The sequence below is a fragment of the Tauraco erythrolophus genome, chromosome 17 (genome assembly GCF_009769465.1).
Source record: "Tauraco erythrolophus isolate bTauEry1 chromosome 17, bTauEry1.pri, whole genome shotgun sequence".
Lineage (NCBI taxonomy): Eukaryota > Metazoa > Chordata > Aves > Musophagiformes > Musophagidae > Tauraco > Tauraco erythrolophus.
Genome location: NC_141481.1, coordinates 12,730,618 through 12,745,380, shown reverse-complemented (window position 1 = coordinate 12,745,380; position 14,763 = coordinate 12,730,618). Strand labels below are relative to the sequence as shown.

At 46.8% G+C, this 14,763-nt stretch overlaps 1 protein-coding gene across 4 annotated transcripts in view; it reads left to right on the top strand.

Moving 5' to 3' along the window:
• The window catches only part of CACNA1H (calcium voltage-gated channel subunit alpha1 H), a 249,580-nt gene that overhangs the window by 212,434 nt on the left and 22,383 nt on the right, over nt 1-14,763 (top strand). For 3 of the 4 annotated variants that reach the window (XM_086622219.1, XM_086622222.1, XM_086622221.1), the window contains 7 exons: nt 91-216; nt 531-620; nt 1,473-1,686; nt 9,734-9,885; nt 12,367-12,476; nt 13,570-13,703; nt 14,243-14,313. In XM_086622219.1, the coding sequence (XP_086478345.1) occupies nt 91-216; nt 531-620; nt 1,473-1,686; nt 9,734-9,885; nt 12,367-12,476; nt 13,570-13,703; nt 14,243-14,313 (897 nt within the window). The remainder of the gene's footprint in view (nt 1-90; nt 217-530; nt 621-1,472; nt 1,687-9,733; nt 9,886-12,366; nt 12,477-13,569; nt 13,704-14,242; nt 14,314-14,763) is intronic. The other variant, XM_086622220.1, reaches the window with a different exon arrangement.

Genomic DNA, 14,763 nt, shown 5'->3' with positions numbered 1-14,763 from the left:
TCTACTGGGGGAAAGATAAATCAGGGGACAGACTTTCCAAAGCTGCTGCTTTTTTTGTTTTTTCTTTTTCTCGTTGCTTCTCAAATACAGCTTTTTAAAGGCAAGTTCTACTACTGTGATGGTCCTGATGTGAAGAACATCACTACGAAGACTGACTGCACTAATGCACACTACAGATGGGTTCGGCGGAAGTATAATTTTGACAATTTGGGACAGGTAAAGTCCTCATTGTGGGGATTTTCTGTACCAGTTTTTAAAGGATGAGCACTTAAAATATATTCCTTGAGGAGGGTGTGGAACCTCTGTCATTGGAAGTTTCCAGGAATGAGGTAGGCTTTCATCTACCAGAAGCAACCCTAACTGGGTAAAAATGGATCAGGTCACCTCTTGATCTCTTGCAGCCAGACTTCCTAGGGTTATACAGCTCCTTATTTGTAGGAGAGTGCTGTCTTAAAGCTTTTGCATGCAGTCTCTCATGTATGGACCAAGATTGCAAGACCAATCTTTTCTGTTTGTTTGTTTTCTCGTAGGCTCTCATGTCCTTGTTTGTCCTCTCCTCCAAAGATGGCTGGGTGAACATCATGTACGATGGTTTGGATGCCGTGGGTATTGACCAACAGGTAAGTGTACTGCAGAGTCCAGATGTGTTGCTCTCAGAAGTCTCATGGCTAGATGACTGTGGTGATTTTTGAAGTCTCGGGGAAGAGCAGAGCTATAGGACCTCCTTGAGGTCCTGACTGCCCATTGGGCTATGAAGTGTTTTTGTTTTCCACTGAGTAGCTTTTGCAGTGGCTGCACCCCATGTCATACACAAACAAGCACTGATAGGGTTTTTAATTGGAACTTGAGGAGGCCACACATGCCATTACACTGTAGCTTCACAGAAGGCATGATGAATACAAGCGAACTCGCACGAGATGGGAAACAACCAAGGATGTCATGAAAGAGACGTTGTTAAGTTTGTGTATTATGTGGCGTTTGCAAAGGAAAGTCAAGAGTCTTAGATGTGTAGTACCCCATTGTAGCTAGAGTAATACTTTGTACTTAATTTTCCCCTGTTTCTGAAGATCTTATAACGGCTGAGAAACATTAACCATGAGTCCATATCTCAAAAAAAAAAAGCTGGAGCCTGTCTAACTAAAATGATCTTTCAGGTGGGATGATGCACATCCACTGAATTTATCTTAAGCTATATGAAATAAATGATAAATGCCAAAATACTTAAATCCTGTAAGCCAACTTACGAAGGCTAGGATAAGTTTTACAAAAAAAATAAAATTCTAGTCAGTGAGAAAGTGAATAAGAGGAAACTGTTTTGGAAAAAATTTCCTATCTCCTCCAAGCCCTTTCCTCCTCCCCACAGAAGTGTACTGTGCTGTCGTGGTGCTACAGAGTGCCCAATATCCTGACTTGCACACATCTTATCTACGCCGCTTCTCTTCTCTCTTGTTTTTAATTCCCCACCTCACCAGCCCATCCAGAACCACAACCCTTGGATGCTTCTCTACTTCATCTCCTTCCTGCTCATCGTCAGCTTCTTCGTGCTCAACATGTTTGTGGGGGTGGTGGTGGAGAACTTTCACAAGTGCCGACAGCACCAGGAGGCGGAGGAGGCCCGGCGTCGGGAGGAGAAGCGGCTGAGACGCTTGGAGAAAAAGCGCAGGAGTAAGGAGATATACCTGTCTGGTCGGTAGACTGCATTACAAACCAAAATCTTTCTGAGCCCTGCCTGCTCCCAAAGCAAGACTTTCGTTTTCCTTCGGTTTTGTTTCCATGGGATTCAAGAGGCTGTTTTGCTTCATTACCTCTTTGACGGTACCTTAAGTCTTGGGTTGCCAACACCCTTGAATTGTCTTCTACAAGCCTGATGTAAAGCATTACCTGTTTACTTGGCTGGGGAGAAAATCCTCCTCCAAGCAGAGTCCTCTGTCATGCTCTGCAAGGCAAAAGTGTCCCAAGCACCGAGCGGGAGCTTGTGGCATGACTGAGGGATGCAGCGAGTAAACAGCTGCAATGCTTGCTGTGCGCGTGAAGGCCAGTCCCGAGGGCAGCCCTGGGGCTTAACGTGCCGCTTGCATCTGGTGATGGTTTGATTCATTCATTCTTTTCTCAGACAAAATAAGTGCGATGCTTTTTAGAGCCCTAGCGCATGGCCCTGCATGCCACAAACATGCTGCATGAGGGCATGAACAAACCGACAGCCCTGGGGAGAGGAATGCAGCCTCGAGATGGGGCTGTCCACAAAATTCTTCTCCAGAAGATGTCCATTACAAGAGATGCTTGCCCCATCACAGGCCGGGGGTTTCCTTCACTGTGAGCAATGTGCTGGGACTCAGTTTGTCCTTGCAAACAGTTGACATGGAAATACTGGCCAGACGCAGGGCCCTTAGGGTGCAACGGAAGGCCTTTAGCTGAAATCTGCTTCTTAGTGGATCTAGTAGGGACAATCAAACCAGACCAGAAAAACACCTGAGCTTGTGCTCCTTTCCTAACCTAAACCTTCCCAGAGGTTCTCATGTATTAATTCGCACCTCCGCTGCTCCTTGGCAGGTTCCACCAGAGACAAGCTGCCTATAGCATCTGGCAGGTGTTCCCAGGGAAACTGCCAGGAAACCAGCCACAGCGACTTCCCAGCCAGTTTTAGAGAACACGGATAGCCTGCGTTAGATGCTGGCAGGCGTTTTTTAGAATAAGTGAGGGAGCATGGCTTGGCCACTGTAATCAAAGACGAGCTTAGTCAGGGATAGGGCTTGAGTGCTCCTGGCTCTGCTTGCCGCAGCAGTCCTGTGGCTCTTTGCCTAGCCCCGTGCTGCCCTGTATAATCAATCTCCTGTGAGGACCTGATATCTCATTGTGACAAATGGCTAGTTGTCTCCCAAACACCAAGCCACAGGTATCCGTTTTCAGCTGCAGTTGGATCGAATAGTCTTTTGCCTGGCTCTAAGGACGTAGCAGTCAGAGGCTTTGCTAGTAGAAGCTCCAGCCAATTTCCTCCATCCATCCATCCATCCATCCACGCTTGAGTCAGAAGGCAGGCAGCTGTATCCCTCGCAGCTCCTCTCCTGCTCTTACGGTCCTCTTTGTTAGAGCCATGGGAGACCTCAGCACTAAATGTCTGCACCATGGTCTCCACAGAGCCTTAACGACAGACTGACCTGACGCCACAGTGAAGGCCAAGCCCATTTCATTTTAGCTAGTTGTGAGTTAAGTACCTGGGTTAGAATGAAATCTGGATCAAACTAGCCAGCTGCAAACAGACACTGCATCTCTGCAGAGATTTAGAAGAGTTCAAATGCAATTTCATTTCCCTTTTGCCATTTTGGTTTTTGAGTTTGAGATTCCAGCTAGGATTAGAAGTGGAAATCCTGAAGGCAGCATTTCCAGCACAATAAGAGAAATCAGTTTCAGGCTTTCAGGAGTCCTCCTGCTTGTGCAGTATTTCTACACTAATGTGCTGACCCAAGACATTCAGATAAACTTAAAGTTTATACGCAAAAAAAAAAAAAAGAAGTCTATTTACAAAGAACATAGAACATTAAGCATCCTTAGAGAAAACAGACTGGGGCACAGGTAAGGAGGGATAGCTTAACCACAGCCAGTTGCTGTGCCTGATTAGTAAGTAAATCTTATTACAAGCCTGTTTGTGTCTCGCTGCTGAGACACCGAAAAGAGCCAGTCCTTGTCAAAGTGATGGACTCTGTTGCCTTGCCCCTCTTTATCCAGCTATCTCAAAGGACAGAGTCAAAGAGACACTTCAGACCGCAGAGCCAGGCATCGCGCAGATGTGGGTTGTAACATTTCACTGAGAGCGCAGAGGGAGGAGGACAGCTTTCTGGAAGATGATCAAGTCCAATATAGCAACTGAGAGGCTAGACGTTTGGCCATGTGCTGGGCTTCCAGGAGGTTACCTCAGATCGTCTGGCTCTGAGGTCTCCTACCTGCCTCTGTTCAGCATGGACAGCTTGGCATCCAAATTTGCATCGTTAACGAGGTGAAATCAAATATCTGATACACATTTTGGAAGATTACTATTTACATTTTAATGGATTTTTTTTTTTTAATTTAAATGGGAGGAGTTTTCATCTCCTGGGTAATGTAGAAGATGATGGATTTGGTGAAAAAACGTGGCAGACTCAGAAAGATGGGAGATGTTGCTGGCGCCGTGCGTGGCAGAGTCTCCGGGGGAAATGTCTGTGTGCACGTGCAGGCATGGGGTGCTGCACAGAGAGGGTGGGCTGGCCAGCTTTCCACGTGCCCCAGCGCTGTGTGTCTCACCCATACGGAGGAGCAGGTGAGAGACCAGTCCCCACAGGGCAGGGTGGGCACAGGAGACCAGTGATTCTGCAGAGGAGCAAGGAGCCTACGTTGGGGAGTCTAGTAGAGAACCCTGCTTTTACTCCAGTTGCCATTTCTAGCCTTTGGCCTGAAGAGACCATAAGGGGAGGAAGAATTAGGGCTGTTAACAAGATTAAAATCCAGCAGAGCTAGCAGATGTATTGTCAGAGCAACACCCATCCATCTGGACTCACCCTGTCTGCATGGCATCTTGTCGTTGTGTCCTGTCTCCTGTCCATAATGTCCTCTGTGCGTAGCAACCCTGTGAGTGTTTCTGTGTACTGAGGTCTTTGGGCATCTGTAGGTACCTGCACACACAGAAACGTGCCGTTGAGCCATAGTAGGCTTGGGCTCAGGCCTGGAAATGGGGTAAGCCTCAGTTTGTCAGTGCCTGGATGGTCCTATCCGAGCCGGCTCTGGGTACAAATCCCAGGCTTTGCAGGCTGGGTTGAGGATTTGGACCCTGTGTGCAGAGCTGCGAGCCTGGCAGAGGGATTGCTCTGTGGAGGATACAGCGCTACAGCAGGACACAGCTCCTTCATCAGACCCCACACAAGTGGGATGGGGAATCATCATGTGTCTGTTTTGGGGTACTTTTCAGGAGCCTGGCAGGAAGATCCCTCTCAGCTTGTGTCTCTGCTGTCAGACACCTCAGACCTTTCCAAAAAGTTTATTGTTTCTCATCTGAGGGCCACTTTCATGAAGGGATTGGGACAGGGTGACACCGCATGCCCCTTGTCGGTGTGCCCTGACTGTCACTGCTCCTGGGACGAGCATCACTTGAGGCACCAGCAACGGGCCTCATGGACCCAACGTGTCAGCAAGTGCTGCCGTGCCAGCACAGCCGGGCTGCACTAAACTCCTCTGAGGCCAGGGCCAGCGCCGAAAGAAGACCCTGGGTTTGCCAGTTAACTCTGCTAACATGAGAAGAGAGGACAGGGGGGTTGATATGGTTTTGGGCAACCTGGTGTAGTGGAGAATTTCCCTGCCCATGGCAGGGGGGTTGGAACTAGATGATCTTTGAGGTCCCTTCCAACCCAAACCATTCTGTGATTCTAAAGGCAGAACTGCATGGCATAGAAGGTAAAAATTCAAGATAAACTAGAATATTTTTCTGACGCAGTCACTACTACCTCCATCCACTATATCTACTATGTAAATAAGGGTAGTGTAATTTAATAATCCTGCAGCTCCTAACCTTTTAATGAGGTTCTCAGAAGACATAGACTGAAACCAGCCTCCTCGGGTTCAAGTTTTTTATTAAAACCACATGGATCAGCTTGATCTCCTCTGCGTTCAGGATCTGGGGCTGAATCCAACGTGCCTGTGTCTGCTGTGAAGCCAGCAGCCCCTGGCCCGCTGAGCAGAGCATGACATTGGGTCAAACACGGGCAGTACCCTGGGCTTCAAAGGCTGGAAGCGAGGTCTGGGTGACACCGTGTGCCGAAAGCAATGCGGGCAATGCTGGAAAAGCTGGAAATGCCTGACACAGCCCAGGGGAGGCCCTAGCTGGGGGGCAGAGAGTGCCTTTCAGTAGTGTCACCGAGTCACTGGTCCCTGGGAAGACCCTAAAAACTGAGAACTGAGAAAAGGCAAATGCTCTTTCCTGATTCCCACTCTGTACAAGAGGAGTGTGGCCACAGCTGTGCTGCTCTGAGGCATCTCCTAACATGGAGCTGAGCGTCTGGGCATCGTAGAGGGAAGAGGCCAGTTCTAAGACCCAGCAGAGATGCCTTTCAGAGCACTGACTGTAAGCCTTTCTCTCTAGAGATGAACAATTGTGGGCAGCACACAGTGGTATTTAAATTAGTCTGTCCTCTCAATGCCACAACCATCTCTGTATCCAGCAGAAACATTTGAGCTGTAACTAAAATTTTGGGCACTGCGTATCTGAGTGTTTAGTATTTCCAACTAGGGAATTATCAAACCATCTTGTATATTTTTCCAGGCAGCTGCAGGTACAGAGCTACTCTGTGCCAAGCATGCATATAAACCCATTAGGGCTTTCTAATGTTTCATGCAGAGGAGAATAATGGAGAAGCTGTAGCTGGCAATCGTAATGCCAACCTAAATGCTTTTAAGCTAGGAGACAGTGCTTCATTAATTTTCATGTCAGCAGACTCACAAGCAAAGAAGTTTAAATACTCTTCAGAGAGGTGAGATTCAAGCGTTAGCCAACATCTAGAAATGGGGGTGAGAAAGGACTGCAGTTTTCCTTTTGTATGTGTTTGATGGTTTCTCCTTTCCCTCCTGCATTTCCACCAATTCAAACCATCAGCTGCAACTGAAGGGATACTTGTCTGCGTTTGATGTAAGTCTGCCAGTTGGCTGATTGGAGTCTCATCCCAGAAACCATTTCCCTGGAGAAACCAGGCACAGGTTACATTTTGCCTGCATTAATGATGCACTAGATCTCCCCCATTGGCTGTGCCCACATCCCCATGGCCCACGGTTCTCCTCATACAGGTTCTCCTGCAGACCCCACATCTCTGGTTGAGCAGGCTGTAGCAGTAGGTGTACGCAGTGAACACTTACACCCAAACTGGGGAGGACAACACAGTATGTTTTCACTAAGAGGTAAAAATGTGTATCTGAACTGAAAGGAGGCCAGAGCTGCTTGCTGTGCTGTTGACTGAAGTAAAACCACTGTTCCTAAAGGGACTGGGAATGAACAGTGACCCAGCAGAGCTGGGGGCCTTGGAGCTCCGAAACGCAGCCTCCCTCCTGCTCGGAGCGGGTCAGAGCTGCAGTGAAGCTGTGTGGCTGATCTCTCACTGCTTTCACCCTGCTGCAACCCCTCCACCTTCACGGGATTGTCCTGACCCAACACCAGCGTTGCCGAGAGCAGAAGCTGGCCTGTCCTTCTGCACACCCCTGCGCACTACCGTTGGCCTCGCATGAGCGGCATCTCCTCTAATGGACATCGCATGGGTTACTGCACTGAGCATGACAGTGCTGCTGCATGTGTTTCGAGGTGTTGTCGACTTTATCCCCCACTGTCCTTGTGTGTGTCCCCTCAGGAGAAGTTTACTTTCTGTCTGTTAACCTGGCTTCAGGAACGTAGTGCATCCTAAATGAGTAAGGCATTTCCTAGAGCTCCCTCATCCCAGCTCAAGTTAAACCTATCCCAAGTTTTCTGAGCAACTGGTTGACCAGGCATAGCCAGTGCTGTGCTCTGGCAGAGGGAACAGACACAGACCTCTGAGACACAATCACAGGAGACCTACCTGTAGGGCTGGGTGGTTCCTCCGTACTGTTTGGATATCCAGCCCACGTAAAGAGAGCTGTGTCACTGGCGGGCAGCCTAGAAGGTTTTCTCTTCAGTGGCTTTAAAGTGGAAAATGTCTTCTTGTGATTATGCTTTAGAATTAAATGAGTAGTTTATAAAACATAATAAACAGCTGATCTTTTGCTGAGTAGTTAATCAATGGCTGCATTTGGGCACGTTAGAGTATAGTTGCAGTCACCTACAGCCTGTTTTCCTTACGTGCTGCTAGCCAGTATATTCACATGCTGCCCATCACTGCTAATGTTGTTCTGAGATCCATTAATCAACTATCAGTCATTAATAAATAGTTCCTTAATATAACGTTTGACCATTTGGAGTATTCTCAGACCTCCCAACAAGCTGATTTTTTGCATTCCCAAGAAGACATTTCCAAAAGAAAAAATATGTCATAATCCTGAATACACAAGAAATTACATTGTACAAACTTTAACAAATATTATACTGCAATGTTTTTATTATTATTTTTTAGACATGCCAGAAGATCAGCTGAGCTCAGTAGCAAAGGCAGCCCTGCCAGTCCGAGATGACTGGTGGGTCTAAGGCACATGAAAGCAACAGAAAAATGCATTTAAAAACAACTGTGTTTGCTTTCATCTTGTTTTTCCACACCCATTGGCAGAAAAACGAAGTCTAGGTGACCCCAGTCGGAAGGAAATGTTTTTCAAATACCTCCACTCCACTTTTAACTACCAGGAAAAAAAAATAGTTGAAAGGGAGCAGCAGATTCAGTTTCCCCTTATCCGATTTGTTTTAGAGTTTTCGACTCTAATCTGCCATCGGTTGCACTATCAAAAAAAAACCCACGTTTCAAGACTCGCTCCATCTGAAAGATATTAGCAAGATGAGAGGAGTGGAAAATGTATTTTAGAGGGTCACTGAGTACTTTTGAACCTATTTCCCTCCTTATTTTTAAGATGAGGCAACTCCTTTTTCCCAGCTCCTTGTGCATTTAAAGCTGCATTTTCAGAAACATTTGCAAAAAAATCCCTCTCTGTTAAGAACAATCCTGCTCTGATTTGGTATGACCTAACACGTCTCTTCCACTTGCAAAATCCCCAGTAATGCTGACTTTGGCCTTAAGTTTGCCCTTTGAACATTTACATTTCTTAAGTTTGGAAAGACTTTGAGTCCGTGCGAGTGCCCACAGCCTTCTTGTGGTCACAGTCTAACTTCAGAGAGACACACACAGTAAATGCAACTCTGTCTCAGGGCAGTGTCCAAACACTCTCCTTGGAACAGCCTCAGGAACTTGGTCATGTGCAAAAACTTCCCCATTTCAAAGAGAATAAAGGAGGAGTCGTGACCAGAGGCAGAGATGTGAAAATCACGTGGCTGTAGCCTGAATGGTTTTTTAGGTGCAACCATGCCCTTGGTCTTATGTTTCCAGAGGAGCTTGTGCTGACAGTCTTTGTCAAGACAAATGCTGAGCACCCCGTGCCGTTGCTGTTGACGCTGTCCTGTGTGCTACTGACCCTCACGCATGTGTCCTACTTTGCCACAGGCATCGCTAGGTTTTCCTTAGACCTTTGAAATACGCCAAAAGCCTTCTCACAGAAACTGAGCTCAGGTTATGTTCTTCTCTTGCTTATGTGGAACATGCCTGACATCAGCAGGATTAGGAGAGATGCATATCAGACTCCAGAATGATGAGACCTGCTCTCAGCTCTTCCTCTAAACAGGAGTTGAAGCTTTGCTGGATTTGAAGCTTTTCTCTTGGCTTTGGGTCTGATTTCCATCTTCTCACCCTTCCTGGTTTGTGGCATGGGTCCCATTAAGTGAAGAGATTGTCCTCTAGCCTGAGACAGAGCAGTAAGAACAGGATACACTTGGGAGAAAAAAGGGACCTGGTTGTCAAAGCTATGGAGGTCCCTTCTGCAGGCGCAAGAGGTTTGGCTGAGCCTGAGAACCCCACTACAGTTCTTGAAGACCTCACTGCTAGGTGGAAGCTCTTGACCATTTCATGTGCCTTGCTTGAAACAGTTCTCCCAAAGGCTTCGCCGTGCATCCAGACGCGTGTAAGACATGACCCACAGGCCACGTTGTGGTGGTTGCCAACCATGCAGCAGGGCCTGCATTCATTGTGTATCCTTTCTTTGTCTTTTTCTGCAGAAGCCCAGCGTAGGCCTTACTATGCTGACTATTCCCCAGCGCGGAAGTACATTCACACCCTCTGCACCAGCCACTATCTCGACCTCTTCATCACATTCATCATTGGGGTCAATGTCATCACTATGTCGATGGAGCACTACAACCAGCCAAAGGTAAGACCACCTGTCAATGTGTTGGCCATGAAACACAGCAGTGTAGGGTAGCAGAGGACCTGAGGACCATATGCTGTTCCCTTGGGATACCGTTGACCAGTGAGGTCTGCAGCCAGCCCAGCTTCCCTGGGACCATTCTGTGGTCTTTAAAAGCCTCAGCAGGCTCCAGACTCCACATTGCAATCTGTCTGACTCCAGGCCAGCTCCACCATTCAGGAGCCACTCGCCTCAGCCAAAAGCTTGATTTCCCTGTTCTTGCGTAAAACGCAGAGAATGAGGCTAATGGAGAGTGAACTAAACTTTTACTAGGAAAATACTAATCCAAATGTTTCATCTCCTGATCCCAGCCATGACCGACCCTCAAACTGTAAAACAGTCAAGGGTTCTAGAATATTGCATTAACAGGTACAAACACAAAGTTAATGCATGCAAAGCAATGTTTATTTTCATAGAATCATAGAACCATTTAGGTTGGAAAAGACCTTTAAGATTATAGAGTTCAACCGTTAACCCAGCACTGCCAAGTTCCCACCAAACCATGTCCCTCAGCACCACATCTACCCATCTTTTAAATACCTCCAGGGATGGTGACTCAACCCCTTCCCTGGGCATCTTGTTCCAATGCTTTCCTTTGGTGAAAAAATTTTTCCGAATACCCAATCTAAGCCTCCCCTGGCACAACTTGAGATTATTTCCTCTTGTCCTATCCCTTGTTACTTGGGAGAAGAGAGTGACACCCCCCTTGCTATAACCTCCATTTGAGTAGTTGCAGAGAGCAATAAGGTCTCCCCTGAGCCTCCTTTTGTCCAGGCTGAACAACCCCAGTTCCCTCATCCGCTCCTCATCCGCTCCCAGTTCCCTCCACTTGTGCTCCAGACCCTTCACCAGCTTCATAGCCCTTCTTTGGACACACTCCAGCACCTCAATGTCTTTCTTGAAGTGAGGGTCCTCAATGAATTTAGAATAGACCGACTCTTAAGTACAACCCTTCTTTATGTATCATAAAATCCTTCTTTCCCATGAAAACCTGTGGCATAAATCGTAGTGCCTGTCCATTTGTCACATACGTTAGTCTTCCATCACATTATCATTCACGGAGCTATAGGCTCAGTGTTTACTTTTCTAGTATTGCATGGTCTACCAGGTAAGCTGCAAGTGGCTTTGGAAGCTAAGCCAGAAGGGCATCAAGCCACAGGGTAACACGTGTGTGTTCTACGCTGGCTGACCGTGTGCTGTTCTGCCCCCATAATTCCATTGCATAACAGCCTTTGTTTCGCATGTAAACGTTATTTATCCAGATTAGGTCTTGTAGATACTTGTTTTATGGTCATGTAAAACATGATGGTGTAAATCTGAATGCAAACCATCATAAAGGATGTAAGAACTCAAGCTCGGGCAGTGAGCTTTAGATGAAATAGTAGATCGTCCCACATTCTTTTAAGGTAGCCATTTTATTTTAGCACTAGAACAAAAATAGGGATAGTAGCTCAGTGAGGAATGCCAACATCTGAAAAACTTTCAGCTCTTGTTCCAAAAAAATTTGGTGCACGGTCATCCCACATATCTGGGGTCAGCAAAGCACAGTCACCACACAGATGTGATGAGGAGAGCTTTCCTGAGGAGAAACTCCAGAGGAGAGACATCGCCTGTCAACAAAGCAGACGTTGCTTTCCAGACTCCTCTGTTGCATTTTATTTCCAACTGTGTCTGTTCCGATATTCACTGTTATAATTTTTTTATTGTAAGGACCTATACTGCACTCAACTAAATTCCCCTTCTCTCCCTCCTCTCCCCAAATCCCTACCCAACCAAAGAGCTGTTTCACCCTGTAACTATCTATTTTAAGGTCCCAGCAAGATTCCTTTGCTATTGTTGGCCTACATTTCCAATGAAATCCATTACAAACACTCATCATCTTCAAGTATAAACACTGCAGATTCCTGGCTTCCGAGAGCAGCTCTATAGAGAACGTGAACGTTGCATCCAATATGGACATACTTTGCCCAGCTCTGGACATGTAACATTTTTCAAGAAGGCCAGATTTAATTCATCTCCAACATTATTTATTTTTCGGAGTGTTTTAAGCAAAGCCATTGTCCTAAGGATTGCTGTGCTGGAATAAAGAAATGATCCATCAAGTCTTTGATTCTACCCAAGGCTACACAGTTCAGAAGAAGTAAATTTTATTAGACGGGGAGGGGCTAAAAACGATTTGCACTGAAGTTGGAGGGTTGATAGCTCTTGACATTTTTAGCACAACTAGTATTAGTGCTGATGAAGATTTTGTTTGCATCAGTGTCTAGTGCTTTATTTGACGTTTGCTGTGTGTTTTAGTGCAGTTTTGTAACTGAGCTCTGCAAGCTATTATGACTTGACTTCTTACATCTCTGTGCCTATGCCACCCTTGTGCCTGCCAGTCCCTCTGCAAGGGCTCTCGGAAAGGATAGCTTGGACTGGTCTAACTGGTGTCTCTCTTTTCAGTCCCTGGATGAAGCCCTGAAGTACTGCAACTATGTGTTCACCATCGTTTTTGTGTTCGAGGCAGTTCTGAAGTTGGTGGCATTTGGTTTCCGAAGGTTCTTTAAGGACAGGTGAGAGTATTTTAAACTCCTGTGCATTTGGGATAGAGCTATATTGACCCAGTTTCAAACCCAGATACTGGGTAAATGTAGCGTTACTATGGTTGTACTACATGCTGCGTGCAAGGAAGGACTGTCTCTCCATGGGTGCAAACTTTATAGTGTAGGAACTAAAAATTCTGAAAGCTGCTGGTACTGCTTTGTAGAAGGAATTCAGGAAATCTTACAAAATTCTACATACGTTCCTTCCCCCAGTATCTGCCTCTTCAGCAGGTCTGACCGGCTCAGCTTAGAGGTCAGACACAACCTGTTAGCATCAATCCAGTCCTCAAAAGAGTATTTTTGGCAACCTAAGGTCACAGAGTTCCTCAGAACAAGTCTCCTTTGCAGTCCAAACCAGTCCTTTGATAGACTGCTGGCTTCGTAAAGCCTTTGGCAGAGACAGAAATAATTGTGTTCAGTCCCACCACCTTCAGATCCCAGCTGTAGAGACCTATGGATCTTATTCTGCCTCACATTGAGCCAGGTCTGGTGTCTTGCTGGGGAGCAGGGTAAGATTGCACACTTTTGCACAAGATCAACTTGTTTGCTTCATTTATCCTGACTGAGTGGTTGGAAGCTGCTATGAGCAATATTACTTCTGCGGGAAATTGCGTAGGAAAGACAGTTCCTTCACATCTTACTGTCTGTCTAGTGCTGGTGTGGAAGGCCCTCTACAAGAGTTAGGCTACAAATCAGTGAAGATACTCAAGCGGAGTAATTCAAGAGACAGGTGACATAACATGGGAGCAGCTGTGTTGTATCACATCAAAGGCCCCTCCAGCCTAGTATCATGTCCCTGAGAGTGGCTCCAAGTGGACAGCAGGGGGACGATAGGGACATTTCCCAGTCAGAGCCTACAGCAGCGTGTGGCTCAGAAGCTGGCTGTGCCAGCTGCAGCCAGTTGGTTTTGTACCACATAGAAGCCCAAGAGCCCAGATATGAGGGAGAAGAGGCATTTGGGATTTGCTTGTGCTCGTTATTAGCAGATAATTCTTCACTCTTGGATGTCTGTCCGTGAATGATTTTTGTTGTTGTTGTTGTCCTTCCTCTCTTTGCCTATTAGGTGGAATCAGCTGGATTTGGCCATAGTTCTCTTATCAATTGTGGGAATCACGCTGGAGGAAATCGAGATGAATGCTGCACTGCCCATCAATCCCACGATAATACGCATCATGCGGGTGCTGAGAATAGCAAGAGGTACGGCCTGCTCCATAGGTCTCCAGCCATCCCTCCAGACACGTCAGGAAATGGTTTGGCCATTTGTTCTTCTAGTCCTGCTGTTTCAGTTCAACTGGAGAACAGTTAGGCGATGGGGCTGCAAAATGTCAATTTGGAGACAAGCTAGGTGGGGTTGCATGGGTGTTCCCAGTGGCATCCTAGACTGGGCTCTAATTCAAACCTGGGAACAAAGACCTTTTATGCCGATACCAGACAAGTGCGGGAGGTGGTGGAGAAGGGAGGATCAGAGCTCCTCATCACTCTCCCGTTTTCCTGCTGGAGTTCTTCTGGCTTTTGGTCTGTCTTACTGATGTCCTTAACGTTAATTGGTGTGGGAAGTAGTCAAGATGTTCAGATGTTCTGCGGGCCTTGCCAGGATGCAGTGAGCTTGCCATCTGTAGGAATAGATGCAAGAGAGATGTAAACCCTCCCTACGAGATCTGAAGCTAGATTTCCTTTATGGGTTTTGCTTGAAATATTTCCCAGCCCTGCTGACCAGGATTTGATTCTCATTGTAGTACTGAAACTGCTTAAAATGGCCACCGGGATGCGAGCTCTCCTGGACACAGTGGTACAAGCGCTTCCCCAGGTAAGCCCCCAGACTTCATCCACGCCCAGTTTGTTCCCCGTGGTGGACTATGCCTTTTGGGCCTGGGGGCAGCTCTGTGCCACTGTGTTTGGTGGACACCAGAAGCCAGCTGGGGAGCGTATCAACTTTCTCTGCTGCCACCAGTGCCTTGGTAGCAGAGTTTTGCATGACACATCCTGCCCACAGTGTCTGTTAGATGGGAGAACCAGAGTGATGGAAAAAGAGTTAACAAAGGGCCAATTGCTGTAGGCAGAGCTCTTACAAAACACAGATTTCCCTGGCGAGTTCAGAAAACACAAGGATAGACAGAGAAAGCTGTTGGTGAAAGCACTGGAAGCAGACAACTTTCAGCTCAGCAGTTTTCTTTGTGAGACGGGAGCAACCACGTTTATTGACACCTATTGACAGAGGAGCTGTGGACTTTAAAAGACAAATAGGGGAGACATTTCT